Below are 16,977 nucleotides of genomic sequence, written 5' to 3'. Positions count from 1 at the left end.
ATGAGTGATTTTTATTCACATGCGTCACTGCTTACAGATGTACCCATATGTGTACAAACTCACATTACAACTAAGGAAATGCAAAAAAAACCACCAGAAAAATCTCCACTACTTTGTGCAATGTTCAGGTTGAGAAGATGCAACCACAGGCAAGGCAAAAGCTGCTGTTCCAGCACAACAAAATCCACAAGCTTTGGCCACTGCACAGAGCCCCACCTGCCTCTCAGTTCTGAGAACTTAGATTACATGGGATGAAAAACCTCTCTTTTAATGAAATTTCTCATCTATGACTGATGCTGCACACTCTAACTTTCTTTTTACCTCATAGCTTTTCATAGCATAGTTTTTGGATTTAAATATGTTACCTTTAGTATTGTTTACTCTTATACAGCCATGCTTGGGCATGGCTTTTCGTAGAAAACAGGTTGAGTTATTTCACTCTCCTCCCTGCTTGCAAGCTAAGCTCACCTACCAATAATAATCCCCACAATTCAGGTTTTAGCAGGGCTTCCGTGACAGTCATCCATCCTAGGCATGGCAAATGGGATGATAACTCATGGGGTGGAGAGAGTGCTGGGGGAAAGGCTTCCCCTGGCTAATTGGAGGGCAGGACTCCAGGAAGATGCTGATGGCACTTTGGATGCTGATGTGCCTGCAATGCTGAGTGCTGATGCTTCCTGAGAGCACTTATGCTTGTTGATTCATGTCACCCACGCCTCACTTCATCTTCTCTTCAGCAAGAGGAAAACGGGGACAAAAGGTAATTGCTTGTGCTTATCAGCATGGGTGTTAAAGCATCCCCTTGCAGGCTCTCAAATTGACATGATGTTAAGAGGGATGGAGCAGGGAAGGCATCAATACCTGCCTTTTCTTCCCCTGCTACATGGGTGGCCGTGTTCTCCAAAGCTATGGCAATGGGACAGCAGCTCTGCATGGGTGCCCTCACCAGTCTCACTGAGGCTTTCCAAAGGCACAAGTGACTTGGGGTGCCTCAAGCACGGAGGCTCTACCTGTGGGGAGGGAAAAATGGAGGGCTGCTCCCTGAGGCAGCTCCCCTTTAATAAGCCTTGTCCTGGTGGCAAACCTTTGGCTCACAGGCCAGGAACTGGCAGCTCCTGGCAAGCAAACACTGACTGCATGCCTCAGCTGGGAAACACATTGTGGGGAGTGACAGAGCCCATCCCTGTATCTTTTTTCCTCCTGTTCTTTTTGCTTTTGGGTTATCTCTCAGCGCTGACACTTGAGGACCTGCCTGGCTGGGATGCTGCTGTGCCTCATCACAGAGGGCTGCTGAGCAAGAGCCTGAGGGATGACAGGAGCAGGATGGGCTCTGCCAGAGGTGCCAGCATGCTCAGGAAGCGTTTTGCACTTGGTTGCCTTCTGCTGAAATAGCCTAGTATTTTTGTAAAAACATATTTCTGTAAGCCTTGGAAAGAGTTTTACGCAGCCGTGCCCAAGAGAGCAGCCAGGAGCGCTTTACACAACCGTGGTAGTTTTGCCTTTTAATCCCCTGCTGATGAAGGGAAAGAGTGAGCAAGAGATTTGAATCTTCAAATCAAGAGCGCACCCTGGCAGCAGCCCAGGCCTGCTGAGGCATGGCACAAGGCACAAGGCACATGGAGCTCACCAGGGATGGTACCATGGGCTGTGTGAAGGCAGCTGCTGCCCGGTGCTGCTGCAGTCCAGGGTCCTGCCTAGCCCCGGCTTCAAGCAGTGGCTTACACTTGCTCCCAAGCACACGCGATACCCTCCGTGGGAGTACCAGAGAGAGCTCAGCTTTAGCATCTTGTCCCTGCTTAATCCACTTTGAAAGTTCCCCTCTGGTCTCCCCTTGCCTCTCTGCCTGGGATGTTTTGGAAAGCACCATCCAAAAGTCCAGTACAAGTAATGGAAAGTCTGAAAGTGACTTCTGCTGCTGCTTTTTAACCTTTCCCAGGGTCCGTGTTCAATTGTCCAAGCCTCCACTTTTCACAGTAGCTGTGTGTGTATGTTTGTGTTTGTGTGCGTGCGTGTGTGTGTGTATGTGTGAAGGCACCCAAAAATCTCATGGATGTGCCCCTCCTTTGAAAATCCATGCTGAGACCATGGATTCAGCATGGGAACTGTTGCCTTTCTCAAGCATTTGTGGGTTGTCTCAGGAGACATCTCCTCCTCCTCTTTCCTGCTCCCTGTGATCCCATCTCCTTCTCCAGAGCATTCTACAAGGTGGGGGGAAACACCTTGCAGAGAGCCAAGCAGTCTCATATCACCCATGCTGAGGGCATGAGGTACATCTGTTGCTGTTGGGATTTGCCAGGCAGGCACTCTGTGCTGCCTGGAGGTCAGTTCAGCGTGGCAAGTCCTCAGACACTGTCAGGTTGTGCTCTTGGATGTAGCGGAGCAGGATGCGTGCCCGCCTGTCGATGGTCTGAAGCAGGGGTCTCAGGCCCTTGGCACCGCCCTGGCTGTCCCAGAGCTCCCGGTCCACACGCAGTGACTCCAGCAGCAGGCTCTGCAGTCTGCCCGACCTCAGCGTGGCCACTGCCGCCGCTGGAAAGCTGCAGAGGAGGAGCAGAAGAGACAAGGAGGGAAGGGGTTATACGGGGAAGTCTGGGCAGACAGCAGGGAAGCAGCAGGGCACTTGAGCAAAGGTGCTTCAGGAAGAAATGCGTGTCCACCCAGAGGAACACAGGATGAGGAGCCTCCTGCTTAAAGCTCTGCCCATGGTGAGCATGGAGGATAGCTCCAACAGAAACAGATCCAAACAAATTCCAAATCAGGAGGCCTATAGCATGCCAAAATGCCTCACAGGCAACGATGCAAGGAATGCTGAAATACCTGATTATTCACTATTTTTGTGTAGCCGCCAGTTAAAGAGGGGAAGTAGGCTTTGGAGCCTGCCATCAGTCATCCAGAGCAGAATAAAGAGCTCATTTCATGGCAAGGGGCACATGGAATGTTTTTGTGAGCCTGCCCACCCACCCTGCTCTGGGTGGGAGGTGGCCCTGCTTCACAGGGGTGCCCAACTAGGGCGGCCAGGAGCAGCATGAAGGTGTGCACACAGGGCTGCTGGGCATCCCACACATGCCAGCTCAGCACTCGTCTGGGACTTGCCCCCAGGAAGGTGCACATTCCTACCTGTCTATGCCTTGAAGGAGCCTGAAGTTGAGTTTCTCCTCGGGGTGCTGTGGCCTGCCCGCATTGTCGATGAACACCAGGCGGGATGGCGCGCTCCTCCGGACCTGCCAGCAGGATGGGAAGGAGAAGTTCACTCACTGCAGAGAGACACCTGTTTGTGGCTGTAGCCTGCTTTTTAATGCAGTGAGAAGGCCTGAGATTATCTGGAGGACAGCAGATGCCCAAGTCCAGGTCCCTCCATGCTGGGCACACCTCCCTCCATGGACCCAACATCACCATGGGACCTGTGTTCTCTTTGCTACCACCTCAGCCCTGCTAGTGCCTCCCAGCGCCTCCCAGCTACCTTCATCTTAGCTCAGATTAGCCTCTGGAGAGGGGGACATACCAGGATGTGGACCAGGACCAGCTCTTCTGGATTCCGGCACTTCTCGTGGAGCATCTCCTCCATGCAGGGCTCAGAGGGATCAGGCTGAAACCCACAGCAGTAGCGGTCCAGGCGGTCATGAACCTGCAGGAGACATTTGGGAACCTTAGCAGGGACATATGCCCAGGATGGGGAGGTCCTGTTGGGAACTTTTCTTGGTCAGAGGAAAATAAAACATTTCTAGGGATCCTTGGTAGACATGAAATGGGAAAAGATGGCATACATCGGTGAGTGAGTGAGAGGCAGAGACGAACAAAGAAGCTGAGCTGGCTTGCAAAACTCCTTTGTCTTGAAGAAGGTGATGATAAAGGTGATGGTGACATGCTTTCCTGATGGAGTTCAGGTACATTCTGTGCCTGGTACCTCCCCACTCTGTATTTTCACAGAGTGAACGGGTTGTGTTTCCAGCTGAAACCAAGGGAAGAACATACACGGCCATGAATGTAAAAAAAACCAAACCAAACAAAAACAAACACAAAAAGAAAAATGAGAAAAGCACCCAAGGAAACCTAGGGTTTGAATCCTCAGAAAGATAATTTTTTTCCAAGTCTTGGTGTTCTGGATGATGGTTTCATCTGGCTCCTGTGACATACACGCTCTTTCATCCATCCCTATGGTAACATGAGCAGCTCTCAATGGAAAGATGAATGGAAAAGTATCAGCAAGGGAAAAAGCAATGTGTGCATTCACAGAGCGTGCCTGACATTTAAGTTGGGCCACAGTGACTTGTTTTAGCTACATTTCTGGTTAATTATTTGCAGGTGCTGCTAATGCTTTGTGTTGTCAAGCCTGTCAAACCTCCTCCTTCCCACCCCAATTCCCTGCAGAAACCCCATTGCTCCTTGGCAACTTCCAGCGTTTCAACCACACCCTCGGAGGAATGAAGGACTTTTAAAAGACATAAATCTCTGTCAGACCTGAATTCAGTAAGCCTGCCTTGGTATTCATGAAGCTTCCTCAGCTTTGTCAGAAGCAGCTGGCACAGCCTCTGTGGTGGTTTGTGGGGCAGACAGGGCCTCCTTGCCTGTCAACAGTCCTTCCCACGTGTTGCCACAACAGTGTAGGGGAGCTGCCTCACCACCTCCAGCTCCAGAGGCCTGTTTGCATATATAAATATACATAAAATAAATATATTTTCTGGTTGAAGCATGAAAATGTCCAACTGACTCACTTGGTGTTGCTGGTGCCAACCCAGAAGGCAGGGCTTGGGGTGCAATGAGGGTCTTGGAGCCACCAGGAAGGCTGGATGGAGTAAGACCCAAGAGGTCTCAGGTAAGCCTGGAGTGACCTACGAGTGATGACTAGACAGAAGCCAAGTGACCCACAGTGGCTGCCTATTCCTTTCACCCTGATAATTAGCACAACTTGTCAGTCACAGGCTGTGCTTTGAGAGAAAGTTCAGCCTGAACCCAAACACTGACCAAACACTGGAGACGAGGTTGCAGGAAACACAAACTGTGATTTCCATGGCCATTTGTAACCCTTTCCAAAGGGAAGGGAACCCTTTCCATTTGTAACCCTTTGCAAAGCAGGATTAGTCCCCCACTGGAGCCCCTTAACAAACCTCTCCATTTCCTGAGTTTTAACGAAACACTTGGATGAGCATTTCTCCATTGAGAGGCACTCCAGTGAAAAGTACTTGAGCATTTTGACAGAGAACTCGTTGAAATGGAAGAAAATATTACATTTCCTCCACACATCTCCTGTGTCTGCCTACTGGAAAGTGTGCCAGTTTCTCTCACCTGCTATGTTGTCTTCCAGGCTGCACAGAAGGTGAAGACAACCTGAGATGACTTAGAGAGACATTAAAAGGACTCAGAGCTCTACTCACCCGCCCACAAGCACCTGTGAAACCAGAGTGGATTGGTGCTGGACACGCAGAGGTGTGACGTGGAGGTGGACCTGGTGTCCAAATGGAGCCCGAGGAGAGGGACCAGATGGCTGTGGAGATGTTGAGAGTGCCACTGACATGCTGACAAGCCCTTTTTCACCCTGGCCCTCTCCTGAGTGTTTATATCAATTTCTTCTTGCCAGAGACTAAATAGCTCTAATGCATGGGACATTAGGTCCTATTGCTTGAACACAAGAGCCATACCTACTCCTGTCCAAGCTCAAACCCCGTAAGAAGCTCACCTTCAGCCCCTCTTTGGTCCTATGACCAACCCAGGGCATCCCCTTGGGTCCAGTAGGTCTTTCCAGTCAGGATTCAGCCTGGGATGGTTTCCTCTAGGGAAAATTTCCTTGCTTTTCCCCAGTTCAGAAGGGAGCTCTCCAGAGAAGGGATGTGGCTGCAGGGCTTCAGAGGCAATTCGGTTTTGGCCCTCTTTAAAGCACAGGACAAAGCCATCAGCAGCTGTACCTTTTCCACCAGGCTTGGCATTTTGCCCCTAGTAAAATTTTGTATGTAGAGGAGGGTTCCCTTATTGCAAACACCAAGAGAAGTCAACATAGAAGGAGCCCAATTTTAAGGGTAATTGAGGAAAACTACCAAGGTTCTAATGCCAATTTTACAATAGGTCTCAAATCTCACAGCCTCTCCTTCCCAGCAAGGGCTGTGAGAGGCTAAAGCCATTTCTGAACAACGCTATTTGACTTCTACAATATCCTGCAGACTCTTTACCTTTATATGGCTTTTCTGCATGGAGGATCCCATAGGAATTATTGAGGAAAACCTTGATTTATCATTGTGCTGCTCCAGCACTCCAAGGGAAACTCTCCTTAGAACCAGATACTTTCTCCTGGAAACTCAGTCTTTCCACTACACTCAGCAGCATTTTGGCCTGGGGAAGGGAAGGAGGTTGGTTAATCTTCTCATTTCTCTGGCTGTTTCAGCTAAAATATTTCCAAGCCCAGCCAGGACTGCTCTGCCTCTGCCAGTCCTAGTTCAAGGTTATAAAGATTAACGGTCAGGATTTGCTAAAAAAAACCACCCAACAACAAAAACAAAGAGAGAGAGAAAAATGAGAACACATTTACTTTGTGTTTTTTCTTTCTTCACTTCTTTCTTTTTTTTCACTTTAATACTTGCCCTTTCAGGCAGTTTTCCCTTGTCTGATAACCAAAGCTCCAGCCCCAAGGTGCCTAAACAGGCTTTTTTTTTTCCTATAGAAATCACTTTTGCCTCCTTAGAGCTGCCCTCCAAGAACTGATAACTCTCTGGGATGCTGTTGTAATCCCTTGTAGCAGCAGGGTATGATTTTCCAGATGGGAGATTAAGTATTACTAATGCAGAGGATGAGGAAATCAGTGCTGTTCAAAAGGGCAGGGCTCCTCTTTTCCAGTGCCAGCAGCACATCCCTGGAGTTGGCTCTGATAGGACTGACGCAGAAAATTCTGCTGGTCCCTAGGGATGCCCTAGGGATGTCCCTGGGAATGCCCCAAGCCGCTGCTGTCATCTGCACAAAGGGAATCCAGCAAAGCCACAATGGCAGAAAGCTCACCCACATGAGAGTGGACTCACCATGTCTGAAACCTGCCTGTGTTTCCCCTGCAAGTCCCAAGCGTGGACCATACTGGGGCCAAAGTGCTTCTGCACAAAGCTCTGCTGCTCAACATTAGCCAATGAGTGAAAATACATCGCGAGAAACCCCAGCCTATGTGACCCCGCAGAGGAGAAGGGTCTGTGGCCAGGCAATAAATGCTCAGACACAGGGGGACCCAGGTGGCACGTCCGGTGGGACAGGTGATCTCCATCACTGCAGCCCTACCTGGAGAAGAAAGTCAAAGAGGGCCAGGCGGCTCCACTCGCCGTGTGGGATACTGGAGCAGGGGGCATCCACGGCCACCAGCGTTGGTCTGTGGGACTGCAGCATCTCCTGGTACTGCAGCCATCCCAAGGCACAGGAGTTCTGGTCGTTGTTGGCATCCTCCAGGTGCTGGAGGTCAGGAGCCCACCAGATGATGGGGCGCAGGGAGCCATCGGTGTAGCTGTAGGGCAGGAGGTGGCTGGTGAAGCGCCGGGCCACGGCGGGCAGGCTGCGGTTCAGCCCCAGCACCCTGTCCAGGTGGAAGGCCAGCACCTCATAGAGGTCCCCGGGGCGCTTGATGAGCCCACAGCGCCCATCCTGGCAGTCCCTTTCTGGGCTGGCTGGCAAGGCATTCCCCTTGGCATCCCCCAAGGCCTGCAGCCCCACTCGCATGACTTGCCCATGGGCAGGTATGCGGGTCTTGGAGATCACCTGCCCACTGGCCAGCAGCTGCATCTTCTGGAGGTCATCCTCAGAGAGCCAAGGGGGAGTTTTCCTCTCCACACCCCGGCGCCGCCTCCTGCCCCGGCCGGGGGGCTGGTCCCGCCGTGAGCGAGTGAGGGGTACAGGGAGCCTTTCTCTGCGGGCTGGTCCTCCAGATAGTGGCTCAGCCACCTCCCACAGGGGATCTGGGGAGGACGAGGCTGGCAGTGGGAGAGGGGAGTGGTCCGGCGGTGGGGGCAGGTGGATGAGTGCCAGCAGGGCCAGGGCCAGCAGCATCCCGACGGCCACTGGGGCTGAGAGCTTCATTCCCATCCTTCGCCACACTCGCTGGGCCTGCAGGGAGAGAAAGGCAGAGCGGTACTGGAGTGTTAGCCCAGGAGAGTTCTCCATAGCCTTTGCTTTGGAGAATCAGCCCCTCTGCTGCCCTGAGCACAGCACATTCCCTTTTGGGCTGAGGTGAAGGGCCGTGATGGGGCAGCACTGGGAGATCCTCCAAGCCAGCCCTGAGCCACGCTGCAGGCATGCCTCTTTCACCAGGGTTCGGGCAGTCTAACACATTTCTGGAGGCTGGAGCCACAAAAAGCACATTGGCGCCGTTTTCTCTGCTTTCAACAGGCATTTCCAAGTGGCTCAAACTCACATTGGAAGTCAAGGCAGCAGTCAAGTCGATACATTTTTTTGCAATTATTTATTTTGGAAGCACAAGTATATCCATGGCAGACACAGTGAGACAATGTATTGCCAAAGAAGGGATACGAGACTGTTTATAAGAGTAAAAGCTTGAAAAAAGAGATCTAAAAAGCTGGGGAGGTGAGAGCCAGCAGCCAGGATGACTTCCAGAAAGCAGCTGGGCAAGCAAAAACAATTCCAGCCAAGGGGCTTTTAGGATCGCAGGCTCCCACTGGACACAGGGATCCACCCCCAGCACAACTCCAGCCCCAAGAACAGGCAACCCCAGTACACGAGCCCCTCCATAAGGTGATCCAGCACTGTCCCAGTATCCACCAGGTTTGTGCCCCCACAATGGTCAGGCTGCTTCGACAGCCCCATGGTGAGGAGCCACATCCCTTGCAAAGACACTGCATCAGCCAAGGTGGATGAGAGGAGCCACCAACTTGCTGGCCTCGACCATAGGAGTCTTCCTTTAATGTCTCCCTTTCAAGGACTGAGCAGATTTAATGAAGCTTACAAGAGCTATTGATGGTGCACTTGGAGTGATTCAGCTTTATAGCTCTCATTTAATTGCTTCTCTCCCAGAGATACAATGTAGTGCAGCAAAATATATCCGCTGGGCTGAATTCTTTGTTCAGACACAGCTTACACCAGCCTCTGCTGGGAGCCAGGGGCTGTCTGGTACAGGGCCTCGGTACCTGCCAGGGGACCCCCTGTTTTTTCTCCCTCAGAGTGCAAAAGACCTAGTCCAGAGTGAGGGATATCCTGTCCCAGATCACAGGCAGGGTTATTCAGGGCTTGGCATTAACTGTCCCAGGCATCACTGCATGGCTAAATCATTGCCTTAGTTGCCTTTCTGTGGAGGGAATGGCTGTGAACACACCCAAGTGCCCCAACAGGCAGCAGGACTTCTGGCAAGAGGCTGGTTGTGATCCAAATCCAAGTCTGGCATCCTGAGCTAGGGTTTAGAGGAGATGCAATGTCTGTATCATAGTTTAACCCCAGTAAAATAACACTGTGGCATAAAAAGGGCAGATCCTGATATTCTGATATCTATACTCCTTTTGAGTCATCACTGTAAAGGCCTCACAATCTGTCCCTCTGGCCTCAAAGTATGCTGCATTAACTGCAATAACATCTATGTTATTAAACCCAAAGGACAGAATAAATTGTAAATTTCAGTATTTCCATCTGCATCCGTCCACTGATTCCTTTCTCAATCTGTGCTTCCCTGGGCAACTTCTCCCAGCACCTCCCCTGTCCTACCCCTCTGGGGAGACATGGCCCACCCTGCTCTCACCTAAACTTCCCCATAACCCTCTTCTTCTGCACAGAGGGTTTTCAGGGTGATTATTTTTGTTATCCAGCTGATAATAACCCTTTGGTTGCTTACACTGTCCCTGGGTATGCAAAAAGCCTGGGTCCCAAAAATCCCAGTATCCTGGAGGGGTGCGTTTGGGACCCATTTGCAGAACCTTCAAAATACTGCAGGAAAAATCCTTTTTAACCCACAGCTGGAGAACAGAGGATGCCAAACAGATGGCAACGATTGCCAGGTTTTTAATGTCAAGTCAGTTTACAGTCCAAGTGGTTAAGGAATCGTTTTTGTCCAAACCCACTTTGTCTTCCCTGTCAGTGAGCTCGGGTTTCGGCACCACAAGTTTGACCTTCATCACTTTCCCACCCTACGCTTGAAATCCTGGGCTGTGAAGCTGAGCAAGGGCCAGCACAGGCTCCCTTCCCCAGCACCATTCAGGGTTTCCCTGCCACATCAACGAAGAAAAGAAACAAAAAAAGTTCAAGTACACTCCCTGTGTTATTTCTGGAGGTTGATATTGCAAATTTAATAACAACCTAGGTGATAAAACACTGCAGAAATAATACTGTATTTACAAGCCCTCGGTAAATACTTTTCCAAAGAGAGTTTCTCTGAGCCCATGTTGTAAAACAACGCGGCAGTTTAAGCTATGGCTTCAATTCAGCCCAAAATGCAAACCATACGTACAGGTTTGCTTTGCCAGGCTGACATACTGACAGTACAGCACGTCTTTGCCAGAAATTAGGTCCTTTTCCCAGCAGGCAAAACCCATAAAAAGGCTTAAGAGAGGTACTGCTTGTTCCAGGATGCCAATAAGTAAATAATATATACTCTCGCTCATCAGAGAGACATACAGCACTGCCCAGGCTCTGAGGGCACAGTGGAGAGCTGTGCAGCTTTGATGCTTGAGAGATAAAACTTTCTAAGTGTGGTCGCAGGGGGGAGGGCTATCCTTGACACTGTATTCCCAGGATGGTTGAACCTTGGCAGAATTTGAAGCAGAGAAGCCTGTTTTCAATTTCTTTTCAAAATGCATCAAATTGGTTTTGCCAAGCTTGAAAGAAAAGAAAAACAACCCCCAAACTTCATTATCCAAGAATGCAAGAAACAGCCCTGAGACAAGAGAGATGCCGCGGAAATACGTGGCTGTTGAGAGGGAGTCAAAACAGGAATCAGTCCCTGCTTTCCTCTGGCATTTAAAAGAGTGCTCCTGCCCTTGCACTGTCACTGCCAGACCCCTCCAGAAGTAAACGCCACCATACCAAAGAGGTGGCCAAGGAAGCCAGGATGGCTCAGCCATGGCCATGTCCCTCTCGGCTACCAGCCCGCCCTAGGCTCCCAAGCTCAGAGGAATTTGCCGAAGGCAACCTGCTGATGAGCAGGTTAAAAGCAGGTATGTGCATTTATCTGGACTCACACTGAGAGGGGTGTACTTTGCACAGGGGGTGCAACACGAAGAGCTGTGCTTACCCTCACCCTCCCAGCACCGTGCTCGCTGCCCGCCCAATGAACCGCAAAACCGCCTGGGCAGCAGGAGAAGCAGCCTGCCGTGACCAATTTTAACAAAGACTGCTTGAAAACAAGTGGGAAACTTCCTTTGGCTGCCCCCCACCTCTGGGAATGTCTCCCGAGCCTTGCACCCACACGAGGAGCTTGCAGAAGCTCCTGGTGTTTTGGGGAGAGCGAGCACGTCAGTGGGACCTGGGGAGAGAACAGCCTCTTCTTTTTTGTATTGTGAAGGAAGATTTTTGGTTAAGGGCATGGCATATGGCACATGGGCTAAGCTCACTCCTGGGGACCCATAATAGTGCTGAGGACACAGAAGGAGACAAAACCCCTCCACCCCCAAAGTGACTCTGGGCAAGTCTGAGCAGAAGGAAATCCTTGGCAGCATCCATTGCTCATCATTCAAGTGCCTAAGTGCCTTCCTATATTATCCTGCTCAGGGAAGATGGATGGCTCTCAGAGTGGGAATTTACTAAAGACATCCATTAAATAATGATTGCCAGTCCCCAGGGTAGCTCTGGCTGTGTACCCAGCACAAAGGTACAGCTCTAGATCCCACCACCATCCACCAGCACCTCCATCGCCAGGGGGCACGAAGAACAGAGAGCCCCTCACCTGGCCTCACGATCCATCAAAGTGGCTGTAATTCGTAGCAGACCTGCACCAGCTCTGTGTCTGGGGTTGTTTCCACCAGGGATGCTGGGGTTTTTTTTCCTCCAAAATGCCCTTCAAGGATGAAGGATCATGACCCTACTGCATTTCAGCATCCTGTGAAGGCCACCCTGCATGGTGTCAGGGCAGGGATGAGACAGGCCATGACTGTCTGTTTAAGGTGCTCCTGCAGACACAGTTCCACAAATTGCTCCTCACAAGTGGCTTGGGAAGCTCAGTTCAGGCACTGAGGACGTGGGAAGGGGGACTGTGCTCCCAAAAACCCTATGAGAGGGAGTCAAAACTGATGCTGGGTCAGCTGAGGCTGGGGAGATGGAAATGTGGCACATCACCACGTGGTGCTGGGTCCTTCCCTGCAGAGTCAGCAAAGTCTTCATAGCTGGCACACAAACCTTCCCATCAGCATGTCCAAAACCAAACCAGAGACTGACCAAGTTAAATTGCCTGGGATAAACTTTAAAACACGCTGTGCTTTGCTAAATTTTGGGCAGTCTGCAAAGTTTCTGCCTCCAGAGGGTAATTTATAGCCTAACTGCAAGACAAGTGTGCTTTGCACTAACAAAGGGCAACATTTCAGCAGCAGTATAAAGGGATGAACGGTGTTGGTACCATTTGGTCTAAGTACTGACTTTGAAGGGATGGTTCCAACATGCTGCCTTTAAGTTGTCGAATAAAGTTGCCTTAACAGTTCTTCCCAGTTATCACTACAGCCTTGAGGCAGCAAATTATAAAAACCTTGAAACCCTCAAGCTCCACAGCCTCTGGCGTGTCTTTGCCTCCAGGCCCTGCATCAGGCCCTTGAGCTTTTTGCTTCCCAGGGGTCAGAGGTCCTATTTCTTGCTCTAAGCCCCCCACCCAGACTGACTATTTTGTTTTTTGGAAGCTCTTTACCCTGGGCGTGCTTCTCTGCACAGCCACAGGCAGAGCAGAGTCCCCTCTCACATACCCCACCATCCAAAGGACCATTTTAAACAAAATCTTCAGCCAGTGCAGGAAACTGCTTCGAATAATGAGAAAATTCCAGCATTTGTATGTAACAGTGCCATTCTTATTGCACTGACTGGTCACAGTTGAGTTACAGACTAAACAAGTGCAGCAGAAACACAGACTTGTAAACCCCCCACCCAGCAATAGCCTACAAGAGTCGCAAGGCTCCCGGCATCCCAAATGTCCATCTCTGAAGAAGGAAGATCTAGGGCAGGAGACAGAGGACAGACACCACGACGTAAGTAGATGGTCAGCACCTGGGTGAGGGACACCCCACCACGGGGTGCAGCTGATGCAGTGAAGGTCAGGACTGCTGCATGGGGTTACCCAGAGAGGACACACACCTCATCCTGCAGCTGGGCTGGAATAAAGCCCTGCAGAGTACCCACAGGAACTTGCTTTTCCTGTGATGACACTGTCCTTACTCCTAAATCATGTGATTTTCACTGAGCAAAAAGGAAAGACTCATAATTCTCACTCTCCCTGTGTAAATCTCAACTTGCAGGGAGTTAATACTCAGGGATGGACAGGGCACTTTTCATCCCCATGCTATGTACAGTGCAGCTTAGGATCCTCCAATTTAATCCCAGAAGTCAACACAAAGCACCACAAAAATAAACATTCTCCAGGATGCCATACTTCTTTTGCTTAAAGTAAGCAAACCGAAAGCTTTCAGATGCCTCATCCTTCTTCTATTTACATTCAGACTCAGTGATTTTATTACAGATTCTTGCACTTAGCTGGATCTTCTACTTCTTCGAGATACATCTCCCAAGAGATTGTTTGTCTTTCAGGACACATCACCGAGATGCACAGGTCTGCTGCTATTACGTGTGCAAATATCTCCATTACTTTTCACCACTGAAAGTGACATCAACCTGCACCCAAATCATCCAGGTCACTGAGGACCTGAAACAGCACTTCATGTTCACAGGAGCCAAGAAGGGCCTGGGCAGCCCTGAGTGCAAGACTGTCCTGCTCACCTCATGGGACAGGGGAGGTCCTCCTCATCTTTCCTCCTCTCCCTCTGCTCGTTCCTCTAACCCTCACACCTATATGTGAGTAGCAGAACCTTGAAATCCTGCCAGGGACATCAAGGAGGGAGAGGAGTGGGTTTGGGTGACTGTTGATTCCTCACTCCCCCATTGCCATGCAGGATCCCGCCAGGTTTCCCTTTTCCCCCTCCCCTCGTCCCAGTTTCCTGGCCAGCCTGTTGCACTCAGCTCCGTTAGTTTTCAGAGCAGCTTTCCCATCTGCCTGCTGAACGAGCACGAAGGGGGCCCCTTCCCTGGTGAAACAGATGTGGCTTGCCTTTGTGCAACATCTGCGCCTCATGCCCCGCTCATTTTGAACAGTCTTGCCTTTGTTTGTGAGGGGTTGCACACAGGATGCTTTGGAGGAGGGCAGCAGCCTGCAGCCCACAGGCTGGACTCCTTCCCTATAAGTTCCACATACCAACTGCCTCAAAACCCCTGGGTTTCTTCTGGTGAAGAACAAAATGCTTTGTTCCTGCAACATTCAGGAATCCTGTTCCTCAGCACTTCGGTTCCAGCCGCAGCCAGTAGCTCACACTAATGGTTCCTGTGGGACTCCCAAACCAGGGGATGTAAGAGCTGGACTCTGGGAGCCGTGGACCCTCTTCCTCACAACTCACCTCACCCCAGCAGCTTCTCTTGCTGCACTTTTGGGCTGCTCACCAGCTCTGGCTTGGCAGCCCCAGTGGGGCTGCGCTGCTTCAGCTCCTCCACACAGAACAGTGGCAAAGAGCAGAAGTGCTAGAAAGCCACGTCTCTTTTACAGCGTGTTCTGGGTTGTATTTAATATGGGGACAAATACATTAAAATAAAATCAAGTTTTATTTCCTCTTTCTCTTGATGAGTTTACCAATCCTGCTGATGAGTACCTGGAAAGCTGCTAAAACTCTCTCACGCATTTTTGGCATTCGGTCCAGTTTTATTTATTTTACTGGGGGTCATGTTACTTCTGTATTTTGGAGAGAGAATGTTTTGATCCACTTATTTGCAGTTTTCACTTCTAACAAGTGGACCAGCATCAGGAAATGGGAATGCTTGCTTGGTGTCCAGTGAGAGCTTGCAAAACCCACTTTGGGGTGCTGGCAAGGGGCTGGACTGGATTCCCTTGTTGGGGTTTCAGTGGATGTTGCCCAAGTCAGACACTTGGGTTTCCCTGAGCTGGCTGTCAGGGGTTTTTCCCTTCCTGGAGAGCAGGAAAGTGCATTCGTAGGATTCCAAAGGGGAGGGAGGAGGAGGACAGCAGGGCCTTTCAGCCCTGTGGGCTTTCTTCAAAACAGAATTGTTCATACCAGCCCTGGCGTCAGTTGCAGAAAGGCAACCCCATTTTCCTCCATTTAAGCCACTACATCTAGAAGAGAAAAAGAGAGGAAGAAAGCTGCTTGCCACTTGGCTCTGAGTGCTGCCTGCGTCCGACAGACCTGTCCTGGGTAAAGCCTGCTGGCAGCTGCCCCCCACCCTTCTTTTCACAGCAAATCCTATGGGGTGAGAGAGCAGAGCAAACATGGTAAAAGCACTGGTGCAGCCAGGCTCACAGAAAAGGGGCTTTTCCTCCAGGGCAAGGCAAATAGCTGCAAACAGACTGGAGTTACGAACATTGGAAACAGAAGGGGTAATTGAGGCATTTGGCACCTATGCCAGAGGATTAATACAGTGTAATCAGCCCCTTGTATTTAGACTGCCTCATACTAGGCAAATGACAGAGCAATTGGAAACTACTCTCTGGCAGATTTTGAAACCAGAAGAAAGGAGATGTTTCTGTAATGCAGTCATCCCCCAGCACTCACTGCTGCAGCAGGTCGGGCATGTACGGCAGCGGATCCAACAAGCAGCCGGCTGCGAGCGTGCTCTCCATACTAACACATGGGAAGCTCACAGCTGGCATCCCTCTGGCTTTCTGCGAGGGGTCACCCTCCTGGTGATTGTGAAAGAAGTCAAAAATCATCTTGAGCATTTTGCTTGGGGTTTTGCTACAAATGAAGCAACAGGACAATTAGCTTAGGGCGCAGCCCGGATTTGTTCCTCATGACTGTCACTGCCCTGCCTACAGGTGCCCAGAGCAAACCCAGATTACAGACAAAATCAAAGCAATCAAGGCAGGAGCTCAGGAGGGGGAAAGGACTGCAAAAGCAGACCTTCCCTTGCCAAGGCAAAATGGAAATCCTGGCAAAAAGTGAATACCCAGCTCTCACATGGGGGACCACACGAGGTATCTGGCACAGGCTATGCTTGCTTTGAAAGGCTTCATAGTGAAGGCTCGTACAGGAAAGTGTTACTGCAGACAAAAGGCTGGTGTGGGGAGAGCTGCCTTGCTTTTCCCTTTGACAGGGAGGAGTTATCTCCAACGGCAAAATGGGTGACACAAGCCCCAGTCTTGTCTATTTTTCCTGCTCTTGAAGTTCATTAGTTAAGAAACTCAAAACACCCTGTGCAAACTGTACGATGGAAAGTATAAAGCATGACACCACTGTCCTCCCTACAAAGACACTCTCACACAGTCTGGTGAAGTCTGGCACAGCCTCACCGCTCTCAGAGATGCTCTGAGACATCAGCACATCTGATGTCTCAGACACAGACACAAAAACATTTCAGCAACACAAATGACCAGTTTCTGGCAGCAGCACCAGGCACCTCCTCAGCTCATCTATCATAATAGGTTTGCAATCCCTGCCCAACACGAGCTTTGCAAGTGCTGAGGTGGCAAAGCAGAAACGGAGCCCCCCACCCCAGTGCAAACCCCCCAGTGTGACACCCCAGCTGTCCCCTAGTGGGACAGTGGTAACAGGGAGAGGGGGGTCCCATCTTAGCTCAGCTGGTGAGTGCTTGCTCTGATGGGTCGGGAAACTGGTTGCTGAGGGATGTTCCAAACTGGAGCACTAAAACTAGATAACATGAAACACCACCCTAAAGTTTGGAATGTGCTACAAGTGTGGATAAATCTTCTAACGCCAGGGAAATACAACATTTCTTGGGAGGGACATGAAGTTTCCCCTTGCCAAACCGTGCACTTTCGTAGCTTTTTGAGGAAAGCAGTGTCCTTTGTGGGGGACCAAACGGAAA

General features: G+C 50.5%; 1 protein-coding gene across 1 annotated transcript; it reads right to left on the bottom strand.

The window, feature by feature from the left end:
* Positions 1-309: 309 nt before the first annotated feature.
* On the bottom strand, positions 310-16,977 carry GASK1A (golgi associated kinase 1A). Its single transcript, XM_027897538.1, has 5 exons — positions 16,973-16,977; positions 7,249-7,758; positions 3,503-3,625; positions 3,118-3,221; positions 310-2,537 (listed from the first exon to the last, which is right to left on the bottom strand). The coding sequence occupies exons 2-5, from the start codon at positions 7,741-7,743 to the stop codon at positions 2,327-2,329; spliced, it is 933 nt and encodes a 310-aa protein (XP_027753339.1). The 5' UTR covers positions 7,744-7,758; positions 16,973-16,977; the 3' UTR covers positions 310-2,326.

This window comes from Empidonax traillii, unplaced genomic scaffold (assembly GCF_003031625.1).
Source record: "Empidonax traillii isolate 1590-97213 ecotype Southwest subspecies unplaced genomic scaffold, ASM303162v1 scaffold19:size3308961, whole genome shotgun sequence".
Taxonomy (NCBI): domain Eukaryota; kingdom Metazoa; phylum Chordata; class Aves; order Passeriformes; family Tyrannidae; genus Empidonax; species Empidonax traillii.
Note: the sequence above shows the minus strand (reverse complement) of the source record. Positions and strands in the feature narration are given on the sequence as shown.

What these genes read in the sequence shown, in the direction of transcription:
- GASK1A (XM_027897538.1), bottom strand. Translation starts at nt 7,743, where the DNA reads ATGCAGCTGCTGGCCAGTGGGCAGGTGATCTCCAAGACCCGCATACCT. An exon ending in TCTTTGACTTTCTTCTCCAG is followed by an intron (nt 3,626 to 7,248) that starts GTAGGGCTGCAG and finishes TGTCTCCTGCAG; the next exon opens with GTTCATGACCGCCTGGACCG. An exon ending in TGGTCCTGGTCCACATCCTG is followed by an intron (nt 3,222 to 3,502) that starts GTATGTCCCCCT and finishes TCCTGCTGGCAG; the next exon opens with GTCCGGAGGAGCGCGCCATC.